This window comes from Larus michahellis, chromosome 8 (assembly GCF_964199755.1).
Source record: "Larus michahellis chromosome 8, bLarMic1.1, whole genome shotgun sequence".
NCBI classification, from domain to species: Eukaryota; Metazoa; Chordata; class Aves; order Charadriiformes; family Laridae; genus Larus; species Larus michahellis.
The window spans coordinates 14,735,681-14,755,835 of NC_133903.1; the positions used below are offsets into that span (position 1 = coordinate 14,735,681).

General features: G+C 35.5%; 1 protein-coding gene across 50 annotated transcripts in view; it reads right to left on the reverse strand.

The window, feature by feature from the left end:
• RBFOX1 (RNA binding fox-1 homolog 1) overlaps nucleotides 1-20,155 on the reverse strand; it is a 910,365-nt gene that overhangs the window by 6,731 nt on the left and 883,479 nt on the right. For 17 of the 50 annotated variants that reach the window (XM_074599130.1, XM_074599135.1, XM_074599146.1 and 14 more), the window contains one exon: nucleotides 11,551-11,603. The exons of the other annotated variants lie outside the window; for them this stretch is intronic. In XM_074599130.1, coding sequence (XP_074455231.1) covers nucleotides 11,551-11,603 — 53 coding nt within the window. The remainder of the gene's footprint in view (nucleotides 1-11,550; nucleotides 11,604-20,155) is intronic. 50 annotated transcript variants of the gene reach the window in all.

The window sequence follows — 20,155 nt, forward strand, 5'->3', positions numbered from 1 at the left end:
TTTGCTTCACAGTCCGAGCCTGAATGCAGTTACCATTAGTGAGATGGACATGTCAACTAGATACAGGTTTCACTGAACATGTCTAATGTTTTTTTCCGTAACCAAAGAATTTCCATTTGATGTCAGGTGTCACATATAACAACAAAAGCAATCTTGAAATTATAGTGGTGTCTTGCATACGAGGACTAATGTAGTAAACAAGTTAAGTTTTAATTATGCTCTTGATATCTCTCAAAAAAAACCCCTCATTATAACCCCAGACCTGCCTTATTCTGTGTAACTACCTTATTTTTCAGATACAAATGAGAACTTACTGTTTTTGAAAAGAGGACAGTTGTCCTATTTTATTATCATGTATTTGCTCCTCCACAAGTGCAATCTGATTAGCCAATTCCTAGATAATCGAGCTGAGGGAAAGCTCAGAAAGAAATGTTTCCATGGCATATGCAATCCTCCACCACCCACTACTGGGGGTCCCAAACATAAGGTTGAGAAGAGGTCCAAACTATTTGAAGCAGACATTCCTACCTACCCAGTGACATCTTTCAAGGAAGGAGCCAAGATTACAATAGAAAAGATAGCCTTTTTCACTCCATTTCACTGAGCCAACGTTTGCAAGAGTATGAGGGACTCACTGCGTATGGAAATCCCAGTAAACCACCTCCTGGGACAACTGTGCTCTCTAGAGGCAAAAGAGTTCAGCACTGAAAAGGCAGAGACTTTATGTAAATGTCTCTTACTCTCTGACCCAGCCTAGGGTCACAGATTTGCATCAGTTTGATGCTTTTCCTTTTCCAAGGATATATAACCACACATCTTGATGAAAAAAAAAAAAAAGGTAGAAAAAAGTTCAGTAAGTACAAACTTCAAAGTGTACATTGGTTGCTATTCGGTATTGTGAATAAGTCATTTTTGTTCCAGCAACAGCCTGGCATTTTGAGGAAATGCAAAATGTACCTACGTTCTTATAAAGTATTCTATGGCAAAATCTGGATGCTTCACTACAAAGTACAACCATAGTAGCTGATGCCTTCAGTTGTACCACCTTGTTTAATTAATAAATTCAACTTTCTATTAAGGGATACTACATTAAAAGGAGTCAATCTATTAAAGCTATGAAAGTACCACAAGTTCATGAATGCAAGCTCTATATCCTGTGTTTACTTTAAATTTGCGTAGGGAAGTCCTCATAGCTATCAAAGGTACACATGAATATCCAAGGGAAGCAGCACGTTGGGCAATCACCTTCTATCTCATGGTCTTAAACTCAGAACAATATGTGTAAAAGACTTGTATAAAGCATATTAATTCCTCTTTTGCATCCAATATATTGATAAGTGAAGGATTAAATTTATATATCAATTCCATTTAAATCCTTGGTATCCATGAATACTTGTCTTTGGGAATTATCCAAGGCAGTTAACAACAAAGAAACAAGGCAGTTCCCACTGAAAAAAAAAAATGGAAGGAAAAATAGCTCAGATCAGCCTATGCTGGGTAAATGACACTTGGTGATCCTTTGAGTTGGAACAGGGGCGTAAGAGTTCTTCAAGCAGGTGTGACACTGACCCCATAATCTGGAGCCTCTTTGGTTGGAAGAACTTCTATAAATCTCAGCCTTGGTAACCCTCGGCATTATGATGCAAGCATTACAATATTTAGAGATTTAAAATACCTAGCTTTGATAGTAGCCATAACAGAATCTTGTATGTCTTGTTCATCTACACTGAAGTGAAGACGACACCCTATTTTCCTTTGTATGCCCATTTTTAAAGTCTGGAAATCCATTTTAAACATCATTATAATTTTAATTCTCTCGAGCCAAATCTCATTCAAACATCTAGAAAGGGAAAATGATTAATTTAAAGCTAGACTTGTTTTCAGCACTATAAATTTCCCTCATGACCCTAGTAACATGGTGGAGGAATTGCATGTACTATTATTACATGCTTTAATGTCATGACTATCATTTGGGCAACGGGAATCAGTATATTTTCAAATTTTTTTTTTTTTCTGATTATCTGGTATTACTGCAATACTGAGCAAGGACTGTAAATTTAGATCTGTAAGAATTACGTTAGCTTCAGTCTAGTGTAACCATTAACTACAGTGGGACTTTGAGGTTTTTGTTTCCACTGCTCTGATCCGTTTCCTATGGTAGGGCTGCATTTTAACTGCATCCCATTCCTGCAGGATCCTTGACTACGTCACGGTGTCTGGACTGGACATATGTCACGGACTATGTCCACAAAACTGGAACTCTAATGGGTCACCCATGGCAAGGGATTAAGTGGCCTGAATGCAAGGGCCGCTTGTAAGGAAGGAACAAGCCTGAACACATAGCGCTCAGGCTTTATAAAATTATTAGTATATTTAATCCAACTACTGAAGTAAGTAGCAAGTTTACACTGATGTGATAAAACATGTTGCTAATAGTATTACATCAATATTTTACAGAAATCTGGACAACCAAGAGGAAAATACGGATAAAAAAAATAAGCAATTTCAAGAGAAAGGCAAAAAAACGCACCTGTTCCAACCCAGTATTTACTTCTGAGTACATTTTTATTACCCTTTTGCCAAAGTAGTAATAATTTATTCTGAGTTTTACATTATTTGTTTCATCCTGATGTGTAAACCATGTTTCTTCCTTAAAACAAGAGTTGTGAAGTAATCCTAACATGAAAACTATGACCTAAGTTAATCCTTGCTCCTTAAAAAGAATGATTTACACTTATACTACGATAATGCTGAAGTTTGTACTGTGATATTAACATAAAAATGATATTTCAGAATTAGCAATGCTTATATTCTTGTTAAAATAAGAAACACTTCTTCCTTTTCTTTTACAGGATATTGAAACTCCACTTGAACAAATGTGTGTAATGTAAACGTAACTTAAAGTAAAATGTAAAAAGCATTCTTCCAAATCTTCTGTAAAAGAAAAGAAAGTATATAAAATTAATTGCAAAATTCTCATTCTTGCATCCTCCTTAATACACTTGACATATGTAAGCACAAACATGGAAGAATATATTTCCAAAGGGGAGAGAATACATGCTCAGATATTATCTGGGAAAAAAAAATGCATTGAAATTCCTCTGTGATGAATAGACTTTTTTTTCTCCTCAGGGTGACCTCTACCTTCAGAATATGATGGTTTTATTATGATTAATAAATTTCATTTCCACAGAGGAAAGGAACAGTGTCAGCTTAAACTTAAAGCAAGTGGGTTTCTTTTTAAATGCTAATTTTTAAACACGCCCTTGCATGACACCAAATTTAGAAGCTCAGAAGGTTAGCAGAATAGATTCTGATTTCTGTGCTGAAAATAGTAAGAAGGATTTAAACTACATTGTCACACTGAAAATCAGGAAGCTAGTTCAGTCACATAGTCATTGGTTCATTTATTCGCTATTATGCCAGCACGCTTACTTCTCATTAAAATTAGTGGCATTTAAATGCGTTGTGATAATTTACACTGTAAATAATCATTATAGGTAAACAATTTAGGACATGCAAATGGCAAAGTATTTTGAATAAATTATCAATGTGATTATCTGCGTATTTTACAGAACGTTAAATCAATGTATCCAAACCAGTACGTGCACTCACAAATTCTTCTCTAAGAACACATCTGATGAACCATTTTGATTCACGACTAATTAGGACAAGGTAAATTCCACTATTTTCCAGTATATCTGGAACAAGTATTCAGGACATAACAGGAAAGAAATAAATATGTTTGCTAGCATTTTGTTACCGTACTGGCACTGGTTCTGAACTAGCTGGACTAACACCTTACTGGGAAATAACTGAGAAAAAAATAAATAAATCAGCGTGGCCATGCTAACATCTGTAAACGCAGCTGTAAACTATTCACCAAAAAGCTTGGTGTATTCTAAGTTCTTCTTTATTCATGCTATGCCCCCATTTCTTCAATCATTTTCAGTACAGGGTTTAAAATTGCTAAAATACTATGTGAAAGGACGATTTGTTGTCTACTGCACAAATAAAAAAGGGAAATCAAAAATGGTAACTGGTTGGGAGATTTCTTTTAATAGGGCCCTTGAAGTTGAATCTCTCTCTTTAAATCATCAGTAGTAGGTATTGCTGAAGTCTCTAAAAATAAGGGAAGTATGCGCCCCTCTAACCGTAATCACCATTTTAGGTTTTTAAGTTCTTTGGTATTATGGCTGTATTTCCACACACCGCTAGGACAGGCAGTGGAGCTCTGATACTGGGGACATTTGGAAGCCCCTTAACAGGATACATATTACAGGGTTTAATAACAACATTAATAAGCAAAAATTAACCATATAGAATATGAACCAAGTTAACACATTTTCCTCAAGTGATTTAAGAGCTACAGAAGGAGAATTTTAAACATTAATTTATTTTTTAGGAATTTGATGCACATTGTCTTTCTGATCATTATTGTTTCCCCCCATTTTTTAAAGTCTACATATTGCTAGAAGAACTACAGAAAATGATGAATCTGCTTAAAGAAATATAAAAAGAGAAGTTAAAAATCTGGTACTACCTCAGCTAAATCTACCTCTGATCTAACCCCCCATTACTTGCTGTATTACAAGCAAAGTGTACGTATAGTTGGAAAGCTAATATATCTACCTTTTCCATAAGAGTATCTATTCTTTACTAGCTTTGACTGTAATTGAACAATCAGGTAATGAAACTGCTGCTTCTTCGGACCTATATGTGCGGAATTTTCAACCAGAGTAACCTTAATTTACTGAAATTCTTGTACCGAATTACTACTAAATTTCACAAAAAAGCAACTGAACGAGTGAGACTTGGCTAAGCAGGAGAAGGCAGAGCGCAGTGCAGAGCGCTTTGGTGTTCCTGCCCTGCTTGTCCAGCCAGGAAACGGGCACTATCGCAGGACGCGCCTCTTGCTGTTGCCAGGTGGCATGAAAAGGGCAATCCACCTCTTAATGCAGAATTGCAATAAAATTTTAGACAGAGATGTGAAGATTTTAGTAAAGAATTGAAAGGAACAGAAGGAAAGCCAGGGTTACCTGGCCTTATCCAGATAAATGATTCCAGTAACTAACATCTTGCTCTCTCTCTTGGTCAGATAACTACGATGATACCAAGACAGATGACAGGAGCAGCAGAGCTCCTTTGTGTGCGCACCAGTTACACACCACAGTGCTGAGCAGTATTTTAACCTCAGTGGCCCAACACCGCGCAGCAGTGGTAGTCCTTTACCTTATAATTCTTTACTACAGTAAGATGGTATCTGCTTATGGTGCTCACAGTATGGGCAACCAATAGATTTTATTTCATTTTGGGTATTAATACCAAGCAACTTTACGCATTTCAATCACCTGAATGGGCAATGAGTTTGTCTATCTATCTCAGAAGGCAATGAGGAAAGATGTCTATTCCTAAGATTTATTTAAGACCAAGGAAAATTATCAAGATCTGCTGATAAGACCAGTTTCAAGTCATTTTCCTTGATTGTAAAGTTTATGAAGCTAAAATCCTCTATGCAAAGTTTTACATGCACAATTATCAAACACAAAGATAATGATCTACACGGGAGGGCCCATAAAATATGTTGTGGCGTATCACTTTCCTCTCCCACGACTGCTAATGCTTTACCGATTTGTGATGTGGAGCAGAGAAAGAACTGGGAAGATGTAGTAGAGACAGACAGCACAATGAAACAATGGAACACCTCAAGGTATACTGCAGTGCTGAACTCCTGTATACCTTGAATGCCACGAGGGATTTCCTATTAGTACAATATTAACAATCCTAAATTTTCACAGAGAGGAAGAAACTTGACCACAGTCTACTATAAGGGATGGGGCAATAATGAAAGATTTCCATGAAGGGATCTTCATAAATATGTCATTGATCAAATATTAAAAGCGAGTCTTTACTTTTTCCTGCAGGTTGGAGCAAGAAGAAACTTGAGAAGCCTATTAAGAACTTCCCATATGCAGAGATGAATTTCAAATTCTTGACTGTTTACTTATTTGTGTCACATCTGAATATGTCCAGTTAATTTTCTTGCTAATTGATGGGCACGCTTTGCAGAAATTTTGGTTGTTGATTCTCAGACCTGATTTTAATTTTTAGTTCTGTATGCCAACCTGTAGCTTCTTTTGAAGTTTCTTAGATGTTTACAGCCATCCAAAGTTGAGCTGCCACCTTGTTAAACATTTGAATTAGGATAATTGATATTGGTGACTTTGCAGCAGTGCAGCAGTGCAGCAAACAGCAGCACAGGTGCCCTCCCTCCTGAGCTGGGGCTGAGTAACTGCTATGGAGCAATCCCAGGGACAGACCTCAGCTTAAAAGCTTTCTCTCAAGTTTCAGTCTTCCTGTCTGGATTTACACAAGTGTGGGGATTTCACTTGCTGCCTAGTTAAAAATCTAACATAATTCTGTGCTACCAGCAACACCTTTCTGTATAATCTCGATCCAAGTTAAGACTTTATATAAACATCATTAAAAAAAGCCACTGGGGAAACTGAGGCTTGCCATCAGGTGATACCTAAAACCAGCTGTATTACAACGAAAATCAAGTATTTCTTTGATCTGTAAAGCGTTTTCCTATTACTATTGCTCTTATATTTTGGGGCAATAAACCTTGAATAAATTATTATCGAGTTTAATAATAAATATACAGGGTACTTTATTTAAATTTTAAAGCAGTCTCTTGTGCTTGCGTGTAAAGTTCTGTAGTATACTATCTTCTTATTGTTCGTTTAATATTTTAAATGTAATATGATAAAAAGTGAATCCTTGTTTATTTCATGTACTTGTAGCTAACCATACATACATGCGCACACACAAACCACCTTTCATTTTCAGTCTATCAAAAAAAAATAAATCTGATTGCTTCACTAAAACCCAGTACAGAAGATGCACGCATGCTTATACGCACTTGTTGAGGGCAAACACAGATTATTCACTATTTCTGTTATCAAAGGAGCTTCACATTGCAAATCCTCCATTTACAAATCAGAGAACCTCAGCTTTACTTAATCTTGTCGTGTTGTCACATTTGACTAGCCATGCGAACTGACCTAGAACTGTAAGCACCGGGAAGGCAAGCTGTCAAAGAGATAATGACAAAGATGCCAAAAAGGGCTGCCAGTGTTTTCACTGGGTGAGAAAAAGGAATTAATCAAACTTCATGAAAGAAGAACAGAGGGTAATAAAAGTGTTTACTGATTTTTATCAACTGATCCAATAGCTGAACATCTTTACCACACAACTACCAAAAGCGGTAACAAATGGAATTCCATATGAGCAACTATTTACAGCAGCAGTAAACACAAGTTTAAACTGCCAACATAAAGGACACCTGAATTTATAGAAGTTTAATAATGTGCATTAGTACAACATTTCCTACTCCTTCCAGAGCAAAAACATCAGTATCTGCTATTTTTCACAGGGAAAAGCAGTACAGCCTAAAATAAATACTAGCACAAAGACCTTACAGATGCTCCTTCATCTTCATTTTTTATTTTATCTGATTAGTAGAAGAGGATAACATAATAATAAAAGCATCTCATAGAAAATGGTTATTTTACCAGTCAAATTGCTTCATGAAATGAAGTCAAACCCACAGGCAGCAATACTAAAAGGGAAGAACCTCTCACAACTGAGTATCTCTTTACACAATAATTCAAGAAGGCTGAAACTGCATTTTTCCAAAGCAGTTCCTTTGAAAGAGTATAATCTGCTCAGTATCTCCTCCCAGCCTCGTGAATAAGTCAATGAGATGTATGCAAGCACGTATGGCAAAATTTTGACCTGCTACACTTATTTATGTGCTGTAGCAGAGGTGCACCACAACAGGCACCTGAACCATTCTAAGCACTTTGTCAAATATTAATTTGCTGTTATATAAGTATCTCCATATTTGCTATTGTTTCATTAATTAAATGTGTGGTAGTGTTAGTGTTGACAGGTTAATAATAGTATACAGGAAAAATTGCAATGCCTTGAGCAATTGAATTGTTTAAAAATCGCCAATATTGTGTTCAAACTATTTCGATAGTAAAAACTCCAACGTTTGCTTCTTTAAGCTGCCTGCTTTTAAGAAATGTTTTTCCTAGAGTTATACAATTAAACCTTTCAGAATGTTTAATCTGTTTTGGAGACTGTATCTTTCTCCAAATGGAGGTCCATAACTTAATCTAGGACTGTCAACTTCTAAAGCTTTATAATGCATTTCTTTTGCACGCACACACACACAATCCCGCCTCCTGGGGAAGATTCTGCTCAAATATGTAAATAAATACAGTCACAATTGGACAGATGTTATATCCATTTCCACCATACTTCATTCCAAAATTCAGGTTTATATATACACTTGTCTCTCTCTCTGTTATTTCAAAATCATAAACTGCATATACACTTGGGAGAAAAACAATACCAGGCATGCCAATGCACTGGATTTTTTTGTTTGTATATGGAAGTTGGATAACAGTTAAAAATCGGAGGAAGAAAGAAAGAGTGATATAAATATAGAATAATGATCCTGCCCCATATTTACGCAAAAATCATAAAAGTAATATGCAGGTACATCCTTGAACGCACTTGGAAAAGACACTACAACATATTTTTTTCTTTACAAACTATGAATTTCACTTTTATAAAACCTAAAAGGGGAAAAATATATTGAGCACTGATTTTAAAAAATGCTGAAGATTCAAAATGAACAACGCACAATGTTCTGTAACCAACATGTAAATAAACCATGGGTTTATTCTGGGTCTCATTCTGATTTATTAGGAGCCTGATAGGGCAAGATGCCCATTGCCCCCGTCAGCCAGGCACCTCAGGATTAATTCTCCCCTAATGTACCCATTTTCAGAGATTTGCTACAACAAAGTCTTCAGAGATCCTTCTTAAAATTCCATCATCAAACTGATAGGAGGTTTCAGATAGTTCCCCTACCTCTGTTCTAGTTCAGGTCTGTTTGCAGACTCGTTAATCATGCCTGCCAGAGAAGATCTATCCCAGAAGCACAGAACTTCGCTTCTGAAGAGTAATTATTTTTAGCCTCTGCACTGGATGCAACCAAGAGTGAAATACTTTTCAGTTTCCCATGGAAGGATCCCTCTGTCAGATACTTGAATAGGTTCTCTTTATATAATGTGCATGCAAGAACAGATACACACACATAAATACAAATGTGCATATGGACACACTACCCATTCATTAACACACTTATTTATTCAAGATTACTTTATTCCCAAATCCGAAAAGATGTCATGTGGCTGAGGGCTAAGTATCCTCTGGCAGGAATGATAAAGTATTAGGAAGAGAAGAGTGAATATTATCAGCAGAATCACCCAAGACCTCCCACTTCCATTTGATGATAAAGTTCTAACCAAAAGTTTACTTGTTATATTATTATTTGAGATCTATGGACACACACATTCTTTACAAGGAAACAATACAAACATACATATACTCACATTTCAAACATTGAGCATATTATCAGTATCTTCGCTTTATACCAATTTTACAAACACAGTTGAATTACTGTAATTGAGTTTAGGAGCACTAAAAAAAAGCACTATATAATTGTACTGTAGGTGTTTTGCATGCATCTGAAAAACCACAGGAAGGTTAACTTCTGTTCTAAAAGTTTACGTATCTCTATATATGCTCCACGTATTAAAACACAAAACATCAGATAAGAAATTAGTTGAAAGTCAACTTACAGATTTGAAAGACCAAATGTAACTTTGGCAACTTGTACCACAGGAATGTAGGCCAGAGAATTATTAATTTATAAAGCCAAAAGTCCTTTAAATTCTATGACTAAAACTTAGGTATAAGAGAAACAGAAGACTTTCATTAGCTTTCTCCTTCAGATCACATTACAAAAAAGGCACCTACAGTCACCTATGATGGATATCACATGGTCAAAAATGTACCTAAAAAAATACCTTATTGTTGAATCAATTCAACAGAGGCTATCAGCTGGTAAACTGAAAAGTTTTAACAAACATACACAGAGATCCACTTCCTTCTGTGTAAAGTTCACTGAATTTACTGATAAACAAGAGTGCTATATTTCTGACTGGAATTCCAAAGTGGTGATATATGGAATATGTATAATACAGTCTTGGACACTTAAATTGTGTCTGAACTGAGGGAAAAAAGAATGTCTCTATTAGAGAAATAATTATTGCTTAGAAGGGTTTGCTCTGCAAAATAGGAAATTGTTTTCAGGACAAGAAAAATATTAAAGCCCACATGTCTATCTCAAAAATTCCAAGTTAAAAAATTGCTAAAATACTTACATTTATTATTACATAGCAAGGCCTAGATTTATAAATTAGTAGCCTGCCTGATACAGCTCACTCTAATCCAGAGCTGAGCAGGTAGCACAAGTGAAATAATGAAAGCCAAAATCCAAGTGCAGTGAGATCAAGAAAGTGTCAAATGTTCACTTCTCAAAATGTATTCCCTTCATGATTTAGGACTTTAAAAAAAATCTGTGTTAAACCATGTTCTGTTACAGAACTTTTCAGATTACCACCAAAAATGCTATGGATAGCATACAGATTATTAAAATTGTAGCATACTTTGGCTTTTGCTATGATCTTCCTTTTCATAAACAAATGTTCTTTATTTCTTTCTATGTAGGTCACTGTGGCATAAACAGAACACTCTTCACCTTCCATTTATTTCTGCTAATGTAAAACTCTATAAACAAACACTTCTTAATTCCAACATTGTGTCACACTAGGTACCCTTTCATGCTTCAATACAAGCAGCTTCTATGAACTCATTAGGCTTTTTGCATACCATAATTCGCAGAATATCTCCCAGCACTGTTACTACTTATTTTGGCTTTTGATTTCTTATGTAGTGACACAATACCATCCTTACCTGAATTAAGACTAAGATTGTTCAAAGTCTATTGCTTAAAAGAGAAAAAAATCCCTTGGCATATTCAATATATTTATAAATTACCATTACCTTTTAAAAACATTGTTCATTCTTCTGTACCCATGGCTTACAATACGATAGTATATTAGCAAAGCAGCTAAGACTTTTTTACTTACTAGAGAGCGATCCTCTGAAGACACAGACCCTCTCTCCCACTATCTTATCCATAGGATAGACTTTGTGAGTGCTTTAGGGTCTGCAGTACCCTTGTGGGCAATATTTGCCCCCAAAGAGTTGAAAATAAAATTGTTAAATCTATAGCACTTACAATGTCCTACATACATCTAAGCCTTTTGTCTTTTCATTTGCTCTGTTTGTTTTGGCTTTTTAAAAGTCACAATCTTGATTGTACTGCACAGTAAGTATTTATTAGAAGGTTTAACATATCCTTAACTTTTCTAGGCCATATGATATTTAAACTGGAAATAAAACACCTATAGGCAGAACCTATAGGCTCAAGCTATAAATTAATTAAACTACGCCAAAGATTTATACTACGGACTTTCCTATGCTTTCTCTTACGATTAAATGCAGCATGTGAAAAAGGATATTGAGACCTGGATGGATGCATCAAGAAGTATCAATGATTGTTACCTGCAGAGGTGTTACAAGAAATTTCATCTGCTGCAACGAAGACGAATTGATTTCTGCAAGAGAAGATAAAATTCACAATACTGCTTGCTGACTGGGAAATGTGCTAGCTGCCAATTGACTTAATGTTTACAGATGGGGTAGGGTAAGGGTGCTTAATTTTAATGAATGTAGCAAGAAAAAGTGTTGACGTATTTCAGTACTATAGAGTTTATAAGGATCATGAGGTAGACATGCTGGGATCTTTTAAATGAAATAATGGCGACATTTGGATATGGACTATGTACAAACTCTTGCATTGGAAGCTTCATGTTTAGTGTTACAGATATGTCAATATATTTATGAAGTCTAATAAAAATAAAACAATATTTATATTGATATAGATATTAAAGGGCACTACTGCAAAATACGTAAAAAGCATTTTTGAAAAAAATAATTGCAATTTACTTCGTGCATCTGAAAGGAGGATATTGAAAGTAAAATATTTTGCTTTTTATATGTCTAATATGATTGCAATCAGAAAATGAAATTTCTGCTACTTATTAAAAAAATGACATAGTGTATTCTCATATACTGTCATCCAAATACATACAAAAGTCTTTTGCAGAATCTTAGAAGAATAAACTAGAGATATGAGTAATTTAATATAAACCTTCTCTTGCAAAATTCTTTTTTAAACCAGGTAACATAAAAAGAGAAATGCTAAATACACTGATGTTTCAAAATGCAGAAAACTTCACTACGGCACAAAGCCTGATTTGTCCTTTCTGAAGTCAAAGCGAACAGGATTTGGGTTAGTGGAAACCACGTTTAAGTGTTAACATCGAGTGATTCCTTTATATGCATATACACAACTTCCTTTATATTATTTTTGTGTTGTGTGGGATTAATAAAGAACCTGGGTGAAGTTTTAATACTCGGGTGCTGTTTTACTCCAAACTACATGTAGCTCCTCCAGCCTGCGCTGCTAGGCATGGTGAAACACTGAGGTTTTCTGTTTTGCACCGCTTTAATGCAAGAGTCTACCAACTGGGAGCTAGTGGGAACTAGTTCTAGCTTGCTCTGAGGGCTACCTGGAAAACTCAGTTCTGCAAGATGATGTAAGCTCTGTCAAGCCTTAAGTTCTCTGAAGATCCTACCGAAAACTATTCCGTTCAGGAGCAAACATCTCATAGGGGTATCAGAACCTTAAGGAGTTAAGCCCAAAGAGAACAAAATCCAGTTCTATTACTTCACCTCCGATGTATTAAAGAGCTTTGAAATTCTTGTTTAGAAATCTGTGAACCTTGTTACTGAGAAGTTCACATTTTGGGAAAAAGTAAAACAAAACAAAATAAGGAATCTGTAATCCATACTATAGGGACAGGATTGATTAAGATCAAAAGTAGTATCTGATCCTTGCCTCTGCCCTATCTCAGAGGTACTAACACTTTTAATATGAATGATTTTAGTGATCAAACTGTATACTCTTTCATTTTCAATTGGATGTACAGATTGGTAGTTTTGCTCTTTGTCATCTGCAGCAATTTCACAAACTAATGAAATCTACCTAGCACATAATGCTAAAGAGATTAATTTAAAAAAAATTAAGGGGGATAAATTTAGCATTATAAATACAGAGCTACTCTGCATTTCATAGGTAGTGTAATTTCTCATTGTATTTACTGCTACCACCTCTTTTATTATCACCTCTTGTGATAACTATATGGAAAGAAACAGGTAGGTGTTTGCCTAAAAGGGACTCACCCAGGAGCAGCGCAGACTTACCAGTTACTGTTCTACGGAAAATCCTTTTGATTCATTTTGATGAAGTTATTAAACTGCCCTCTCATCTAAATGAAAAGATCACTTCTCCTTAACAGCTACATCTAAAGCAGCTAGCTGAGAAACTCCTTTTCTTTATCTCTACTCAGAACATTTCTTGTTATGGAACACTGAGCCACAGATACTCTATCTTCAGATACCAAAGTATAAAATTATCTGCAAGAATAATACGCTGGTTTAGTTACTTACAGAAAGACCCCAGAACACTAACTGTTATTTGTCTTTTGGAACCACAGATGTTATTGAAACTGTTCTGAAACCTTACTTTTTATTACCAGCTCTTTATTCATTCCTGGCAGAAAAATCATTTAAAAAAAATTAACCTGAACTGATACCTATTTAAAAAAACATCTACCATAAACATTCCTTGTTATAATGTTTCAATTTACATAGGAAGATACTATTTTCCCTGTATTTTGCTTTTGTAAAATTCATTTCACAACTCCACTAATCAATTTTAAAAGTAAGGAACATAGCAAATGTGAGAATGAAAAATAAAACTAGATGCTGGAGTTCAATAAGCCAGTTCAATTTTTTATAACTAACTAGGTGTTATTGGTAACAATTACAATAAATTGTTGAGTAGTTTGATGGCTTTAATGTTGTTTTATTGGCAGGTTTTTATTTAGCTAAATTCTGTACTATTGTTTACATAGAGCTAGAGGGAGAACTGATAATCAGAGGTGTCACTATACAAATATATCGCAGCTGATGCCCAAACCAAGTATTATTCCTTAGTGTGGACAACCCCATAGTTTGCAAAAGGAGTCCTTCTCAGTTAAGCAGACCCTGTGGCGCATCATATTCTATCTGTCTTGAAGTACATGAAAAGCAGACCTGGAAACAGGCAGGTAACCTCACTTCACAAATGTAGAGTTCTTCCCTTCAAAGACCAATTCCATGCAGTAACTGTATTGAGCGGAGAAGGTTTAAAAAATTCGCAAGTAAGGTATGGTGAAAGTTCATGACGCCTTTTAGGTTGTTTTTATGTTCCTCATCACTTCTACACTTTTTATTGATTCGATAAGGTACAAGAAATGTAAAGTGGACCTAACTATTATACAACAAGCCCTGCTCAGTTATTAGGATACAGAATTGCTTCCATCAATTTAATTTGTGTATTAGCAGTGAAAATATAGAACAATATTTTTATTGCTCATTGTTTTATATTTCAGCTGCAAAACCCCACACATTTAAAATCTTGAAAACATTTTTTCTTCTTTAAATAAAATTTTAAAAGTTGTTACCGCTTGTAAGGGAGACAGAAAAATAAATTGAAAGAGTAATGTGACAAATACATTGATCTGAATATACAGTTGGATATGAATAACTTGCCAGATATTACACCCTGAGCTAAGTGCAATCCTTTTAAGTGCTGGACTGGCACCCTTTGGCAGCCTGAGCTCTCTGATGATGTCGTGAAAACATACTTCTGGGACACAAAATGGTTGTGTTCCATCTGAGCAGCAACTTCCCAAGGGCAAACACTTCGGCATACTATTACTTCTCTGGATCTCGTATATCAATTTCTTATTTCTTCTACTAAATTGAAAACTACCACAGACTTTTACCAGTATGGTAATAAAGTCGGAAAAAAAAAGTTTAAACATTTGGTGTATTTCCTGAATTTGGACACAAACAGAGGGAGAGGACAGCAAAAGTGATGTCTTGCTCTTTCAAAATATTTTCAGGTTTAACTTTATCACCTGACTAAAAGTACCCTGTTCTAAATTAAAGCAGGCCACTGAATTGAAAGACTTAAATAATAAAGTATTAAACCAAAATATTTAAGCAAGTGAAGAACAGGAATTTAGGTGAAGCTTGACTAAGGCTATTCATTATATACACTATTTAGTGAAAACTAATACTGATTATAAATTATGTCAGTAAATGTTATATACTTACACAAATTAGGCCTTCTGGACTGTGCAATTTTGTTTAATTTATTTTTTTTTAATACCATAGCCTAATTTCTTCAGCAAGTTTATACTACCGCAAGTTCATGAAGAGGCCTAAGTTATTTCCTAAATATACTTTGTCAGTACTTTCCCTTACCAAAATGTTGCATCTACCCATTTGCAAGAAAAGCTGTCTTTTACAGTCTTGCTTCTGACAAGTCACCTGAACTGTGCCAAAATAGTACAGAAAAAACTTCTCTACATTCATTCCAAAGCATACTGACCTAATACAGAAGCTATGTGCATATCAAAACTGAATTTAAGCTTAGCTAAGGCTTTATATGTGAAATTTAGTAGAGCCATGTCAACAATTTGTAATTACTATGTAGCATTGTTAGCTTTTATTTCTACAGAAATCTTTTCTGTAAGCATGTTTAAATAGTCATGACTCCCTTTTAATGTACATATTCTGAGAGTTAGTTTCAAGTTTGAGACATGCAATATTCCAATAAGGTTGATTAGCTTTTAGTGTACGTGTATTTTACAGGCTCCATCAGGAAAAATTAAGTTAGAGTATTAGCAGCGTTTCTGTTTAAGGAATATTTATGGTTTTCCTTCAAACTTTTCCAAAAGTCCATTAATGTTTCCCATCCTCATAAACACTAACACCAATGACCTCAGCTACTGGACTGTGAAATAGATGCCAGAACAGAGAGAGGAATTCTGTTTTAGACCATCTTTGATACTATATTGAACTTTAGGCTCCTTCACACGTGGAAAGTTGGGAGTTTCTCCTCATTGAGAAAATGTAGTGAGAGTTCTCTTAAACGATGAAACTCTAATAATTCAGTTACCCATAAATACATACAACTTTTATCACATTTTCTACACCTAAATAGACTTTAAGGTCAGTGGCATATATTCCTAAAAAAGCAGTAACCTACCACCGCATTTTACCTCCTAGAGTCATCAGCCTCACTATTCTTCAGATGCGCAAGAGCACTCACAGCTGTGTCTGGGAAGTTTATATACTTAAGTCATCGTGGGTGTAAGAACCTAGGTTTGTAGGGCACATGGGAAAAAATAACGAAGTGTTGTCTGTGTCCTATCTTCTCCCTAAGAGGCTGGGTGACAATTGGACTTTTCAACACTATTTATATTTTACACAGCACATGATTGAGAACAAAATTTTGACACGCATATAATTTCACCCAACGCTCCCAGAACTTTTTAGTCCCTCTTTTTGGCAACACAGAGCTTCCATAAAATAGGAGCCATAATAGAGGTCAAGTGGGATTTTAAGAAATCAGGACTTCCCTAAAAATAATCACACTAATTCTAGGAAGTTTGAAACGTAAAAGAAATTACAATCCACTAACATACAGTGATTATGTTTCGTACACCAGAATTCTTGGACTTTGCTTCCTAACTTCACAGAACTAGAGATAAATTATTTTTCGTAACACAGGGGTGCAGCCCTCCCTCCCAAAAACAGAGCAGTGCAGAGCCCCAGAACACAGGAAATGAAGATGAAGGCAAACACAATACTGAGCAGAAGTTACAGTGGGAAGATTTAAACTATACGTAATCAGTTGACTTTTTCTGGTAAGAGCACCATGGGATTTACAAATATAGTCAGTATTTAGATTTCACGGATCAGAACCTCAGCCGGTAAAATTGATGCAGCTTAACTGAAAGCACTGACTTCACTGGAGCTACTCCAAATTGTATTCTCCAAGGACCTGCTGCTAACTATATAGCATAGCAATGATTTTTCCCAGAACTGTTACATGTGATACACCTATACATTGCTCCGTTATATTATTAAAGATACTTTATATTTCCTTCATGCTTTAAACTTTAAGGCTTCGTTGCTCTTGTTTGGACTCTAATATTGAGGGCTTTTTCACTATGAATTATAACATAGCTGACGACTGGCTGCTTGAACAGTTTCTGTAATATTCAAGTATGAACAAAGTTTCAGAGTTTACCTCTAAAATCATTTTATGAAGTCCTCCCCAACTCCCTCCTCCTGGTGTCCTAAATTTAAAGATCAAGGCTATCAAAGAATTTAAACTTTTTAATATTAGTATAATAGCTATAATAAGAAGGTTGATTTTGCTATTATCGTGCTTTATACTTCCGTTACTGTAAGATCAAAGTACATTATCATACTCGTAGCATTTGAATCACAACACAAAGACAACTAAACAACTTTACAGCCATACCTATAAGATATATTAAATGAAGTATGAATAGAACTATAAATAGAAAGTAATTTATGTGGTATCGAGCTTCAATAACACTAATAGTAACTTGTTTGACCTGATGTGCATTAGGAAAGTATATTTTACTTTTAGAATAACTTCTTCCATGTCAGGTTCTTTTTTCCCTGCAGAATTGCTTGTTCAACCTGACTAATAATGATGGCAAGACAAAGAGGAAGACGCGGATACTCTGCTTTCATTTAGGTATTGTGCTTTCATTGACAAAAGATCTCCCACCTCCATCATTCTTGACCATTTCATTAAATGCTCTTTTCTGAAATTTTGAGGCAGGCCTTGGCAGCGTATAGAGTAAAACCCTGCATCAGGAGAAATTAACGTAGCTACTTCTGCAAATATTACCTCGCCGAAAACACTAAAGCTCATCTTGACTGCCCAAGCAAAGGCAGCCCGTCCATCTGCCCGGACTCAGCTGCCACTCCAGGTCCCGTGTCACCTCTGCCTGCATGGGTGTCTCACATGGCCCAGATCCTTGTTTCCAGGCAGCTTCACCAAGCCCTAAATTTGACTGCCAGGTTAGTCACCTTTAAGTTTAAATAAAGACCTTACTTTTTTCCTGCATATATATGAAATCTCTTATAGCAGTTTTCACGAAAAAAAAGTGGTGTTTAGGATACATAGGTAAACTTTCTACTCCTATTCCTGCTGTGCAGTATTCTTACAAACTGCTGGTTTGCTAATTTCTAGCGTATTAGAAACTTGACAAGCCCAAAGGTATGTGAAAAAAAAATTCTATTTCAATACCTAATCAAATGCTTTATACTCCCTTTGAGGTGGGAAACACTACAGTAAAAACATGCAAGAGTATAAATTGCCTCTTTCTTGATTAATGTCACCTACACAGTTATTTTAAGTTTGTTCTTCTAATACTTCCTCACCTTGCCTAAAACCCATTACAAATTACATGGCTAATCCATACAGACTATATCCAGTTCATTCCATATTTTATCAATAACATTTCATTCCTTCACCTCTCCCTGACTCTTTCACAATGCTCTTAATTCCTTCTTGCTGGTAAAGCACACGCAGCGGAAGCGCTCAGGTTGGCAATACTCATAGCATGTTCTAATCTGCCTCTTCGTGGTCTATCAAGTCAATGATCTGAAAACTAAAAAGTGTCTAATTAGACACTGACATGTCCAAAGGAACTGTTATGGCCTATCATGTCACAGGCACTGACCCAATAGACTGTAACAGTTTTGGTCTGTTGGATTAGGAATCAATGTTTTAGTAACTCCCTAACTCCATATTTATCCAGTCTGCTGAATACAACACTCCTACAAATTTTAAAGTCACACTTTCTTTCAATATCCTTTAAGAGTGAAGAAGCCCATAGGAACTATTAAAGAGGTAATTCCTACTTTAAAAATGTTAACCCATCTTTTTTTTTTTCCTCTTTTTAGAGGAAAAGCATGCATGAAAATGCATCAGAGGAATAGACTTATAATCGCAGCTATTTACTATGAACTTTTATTTTAAAGTAAGAAACTCCCAAGTTAAAACTCATGCTGTATAACCTGATGTAGGCTAGATGTATTAATCAAAAAGAAAGCAAGGATAGCGACATTGACATGTAAATGTTAAAATTGGTGCACTGCTTTTTTTTTTTTTCTTGAAAATGATAAGCATTTAACAGCTCCCACTATGTTCAAGAAGAAACTGGCAGCAAAAGTACTCAGCATCTTTAAACTTGGAGCACTTTAGGAAGCCAGCTATGGAAATCTAGGCTTTAATGTTCCTCTACCTTCTCTCTCAATTTTTAATTCCTGATTTCCAGCATGGATGCCAAAGCAAATTTTACAGTAATAGCCAAGCCTTTCCTTGTCTATGGGGATTCTTAGTATGTCCCTTGATATTACGGTGAAGGAGAATGGAAAGTACAGGAAAGAGAAGAAGCAGGGTAAGAAGAATACAAGCTCTGACATGATAAAAGTTTCATAATCGGTGTTTACCATGACTCTGGGCCAGGAACCCTAAGCTTTTTCACTACTTATCACCTCAGATTTGAACTAGTGGAGTAGTTTTAATAGTTAGGTGGATAGTACACGACTACTGATATTACACACAGGTGAATCAAACCTTCAAAGTATCCGAAAACATATTAATTCTACCAGATATTAGAGGAATGTATCGAAACATCAAAGTACATAAAGTAGCTTTCTAGACCTGGTAGGAGATTATATTTTTATGCAACGTAATTTTTTGCCATGTTTTCCTACATTAATATGACTCCCTTTATCTCCCCCAAAAGCAGTATATCTACAATAGTTTAGAATGAACCACGTTTCAATCATTAGAAAGTACTCTTCGCAAAACATTTTTATTTCAGAAAATTCCTTTCAAATTGCTCTACATGAAACTGTCTGTTCAGTGTTTTAAACTCTTTGATTATTTTTTTCCTAATACATTCTCTTTATTCGTAATAATCCACTTCTACTTTCTAATTCCTTCACTAAAAGGTAGTGTTATGGCTGTAACATGGGTCATATACTCCAGTCATTCCCCAACCTGAGATCTGAGTGATGAATATGGATTATGAAATATTAACATGATGCCAGTGATCCTGTAGTTTGCCACCGATCAGATAGACATATAAAGACA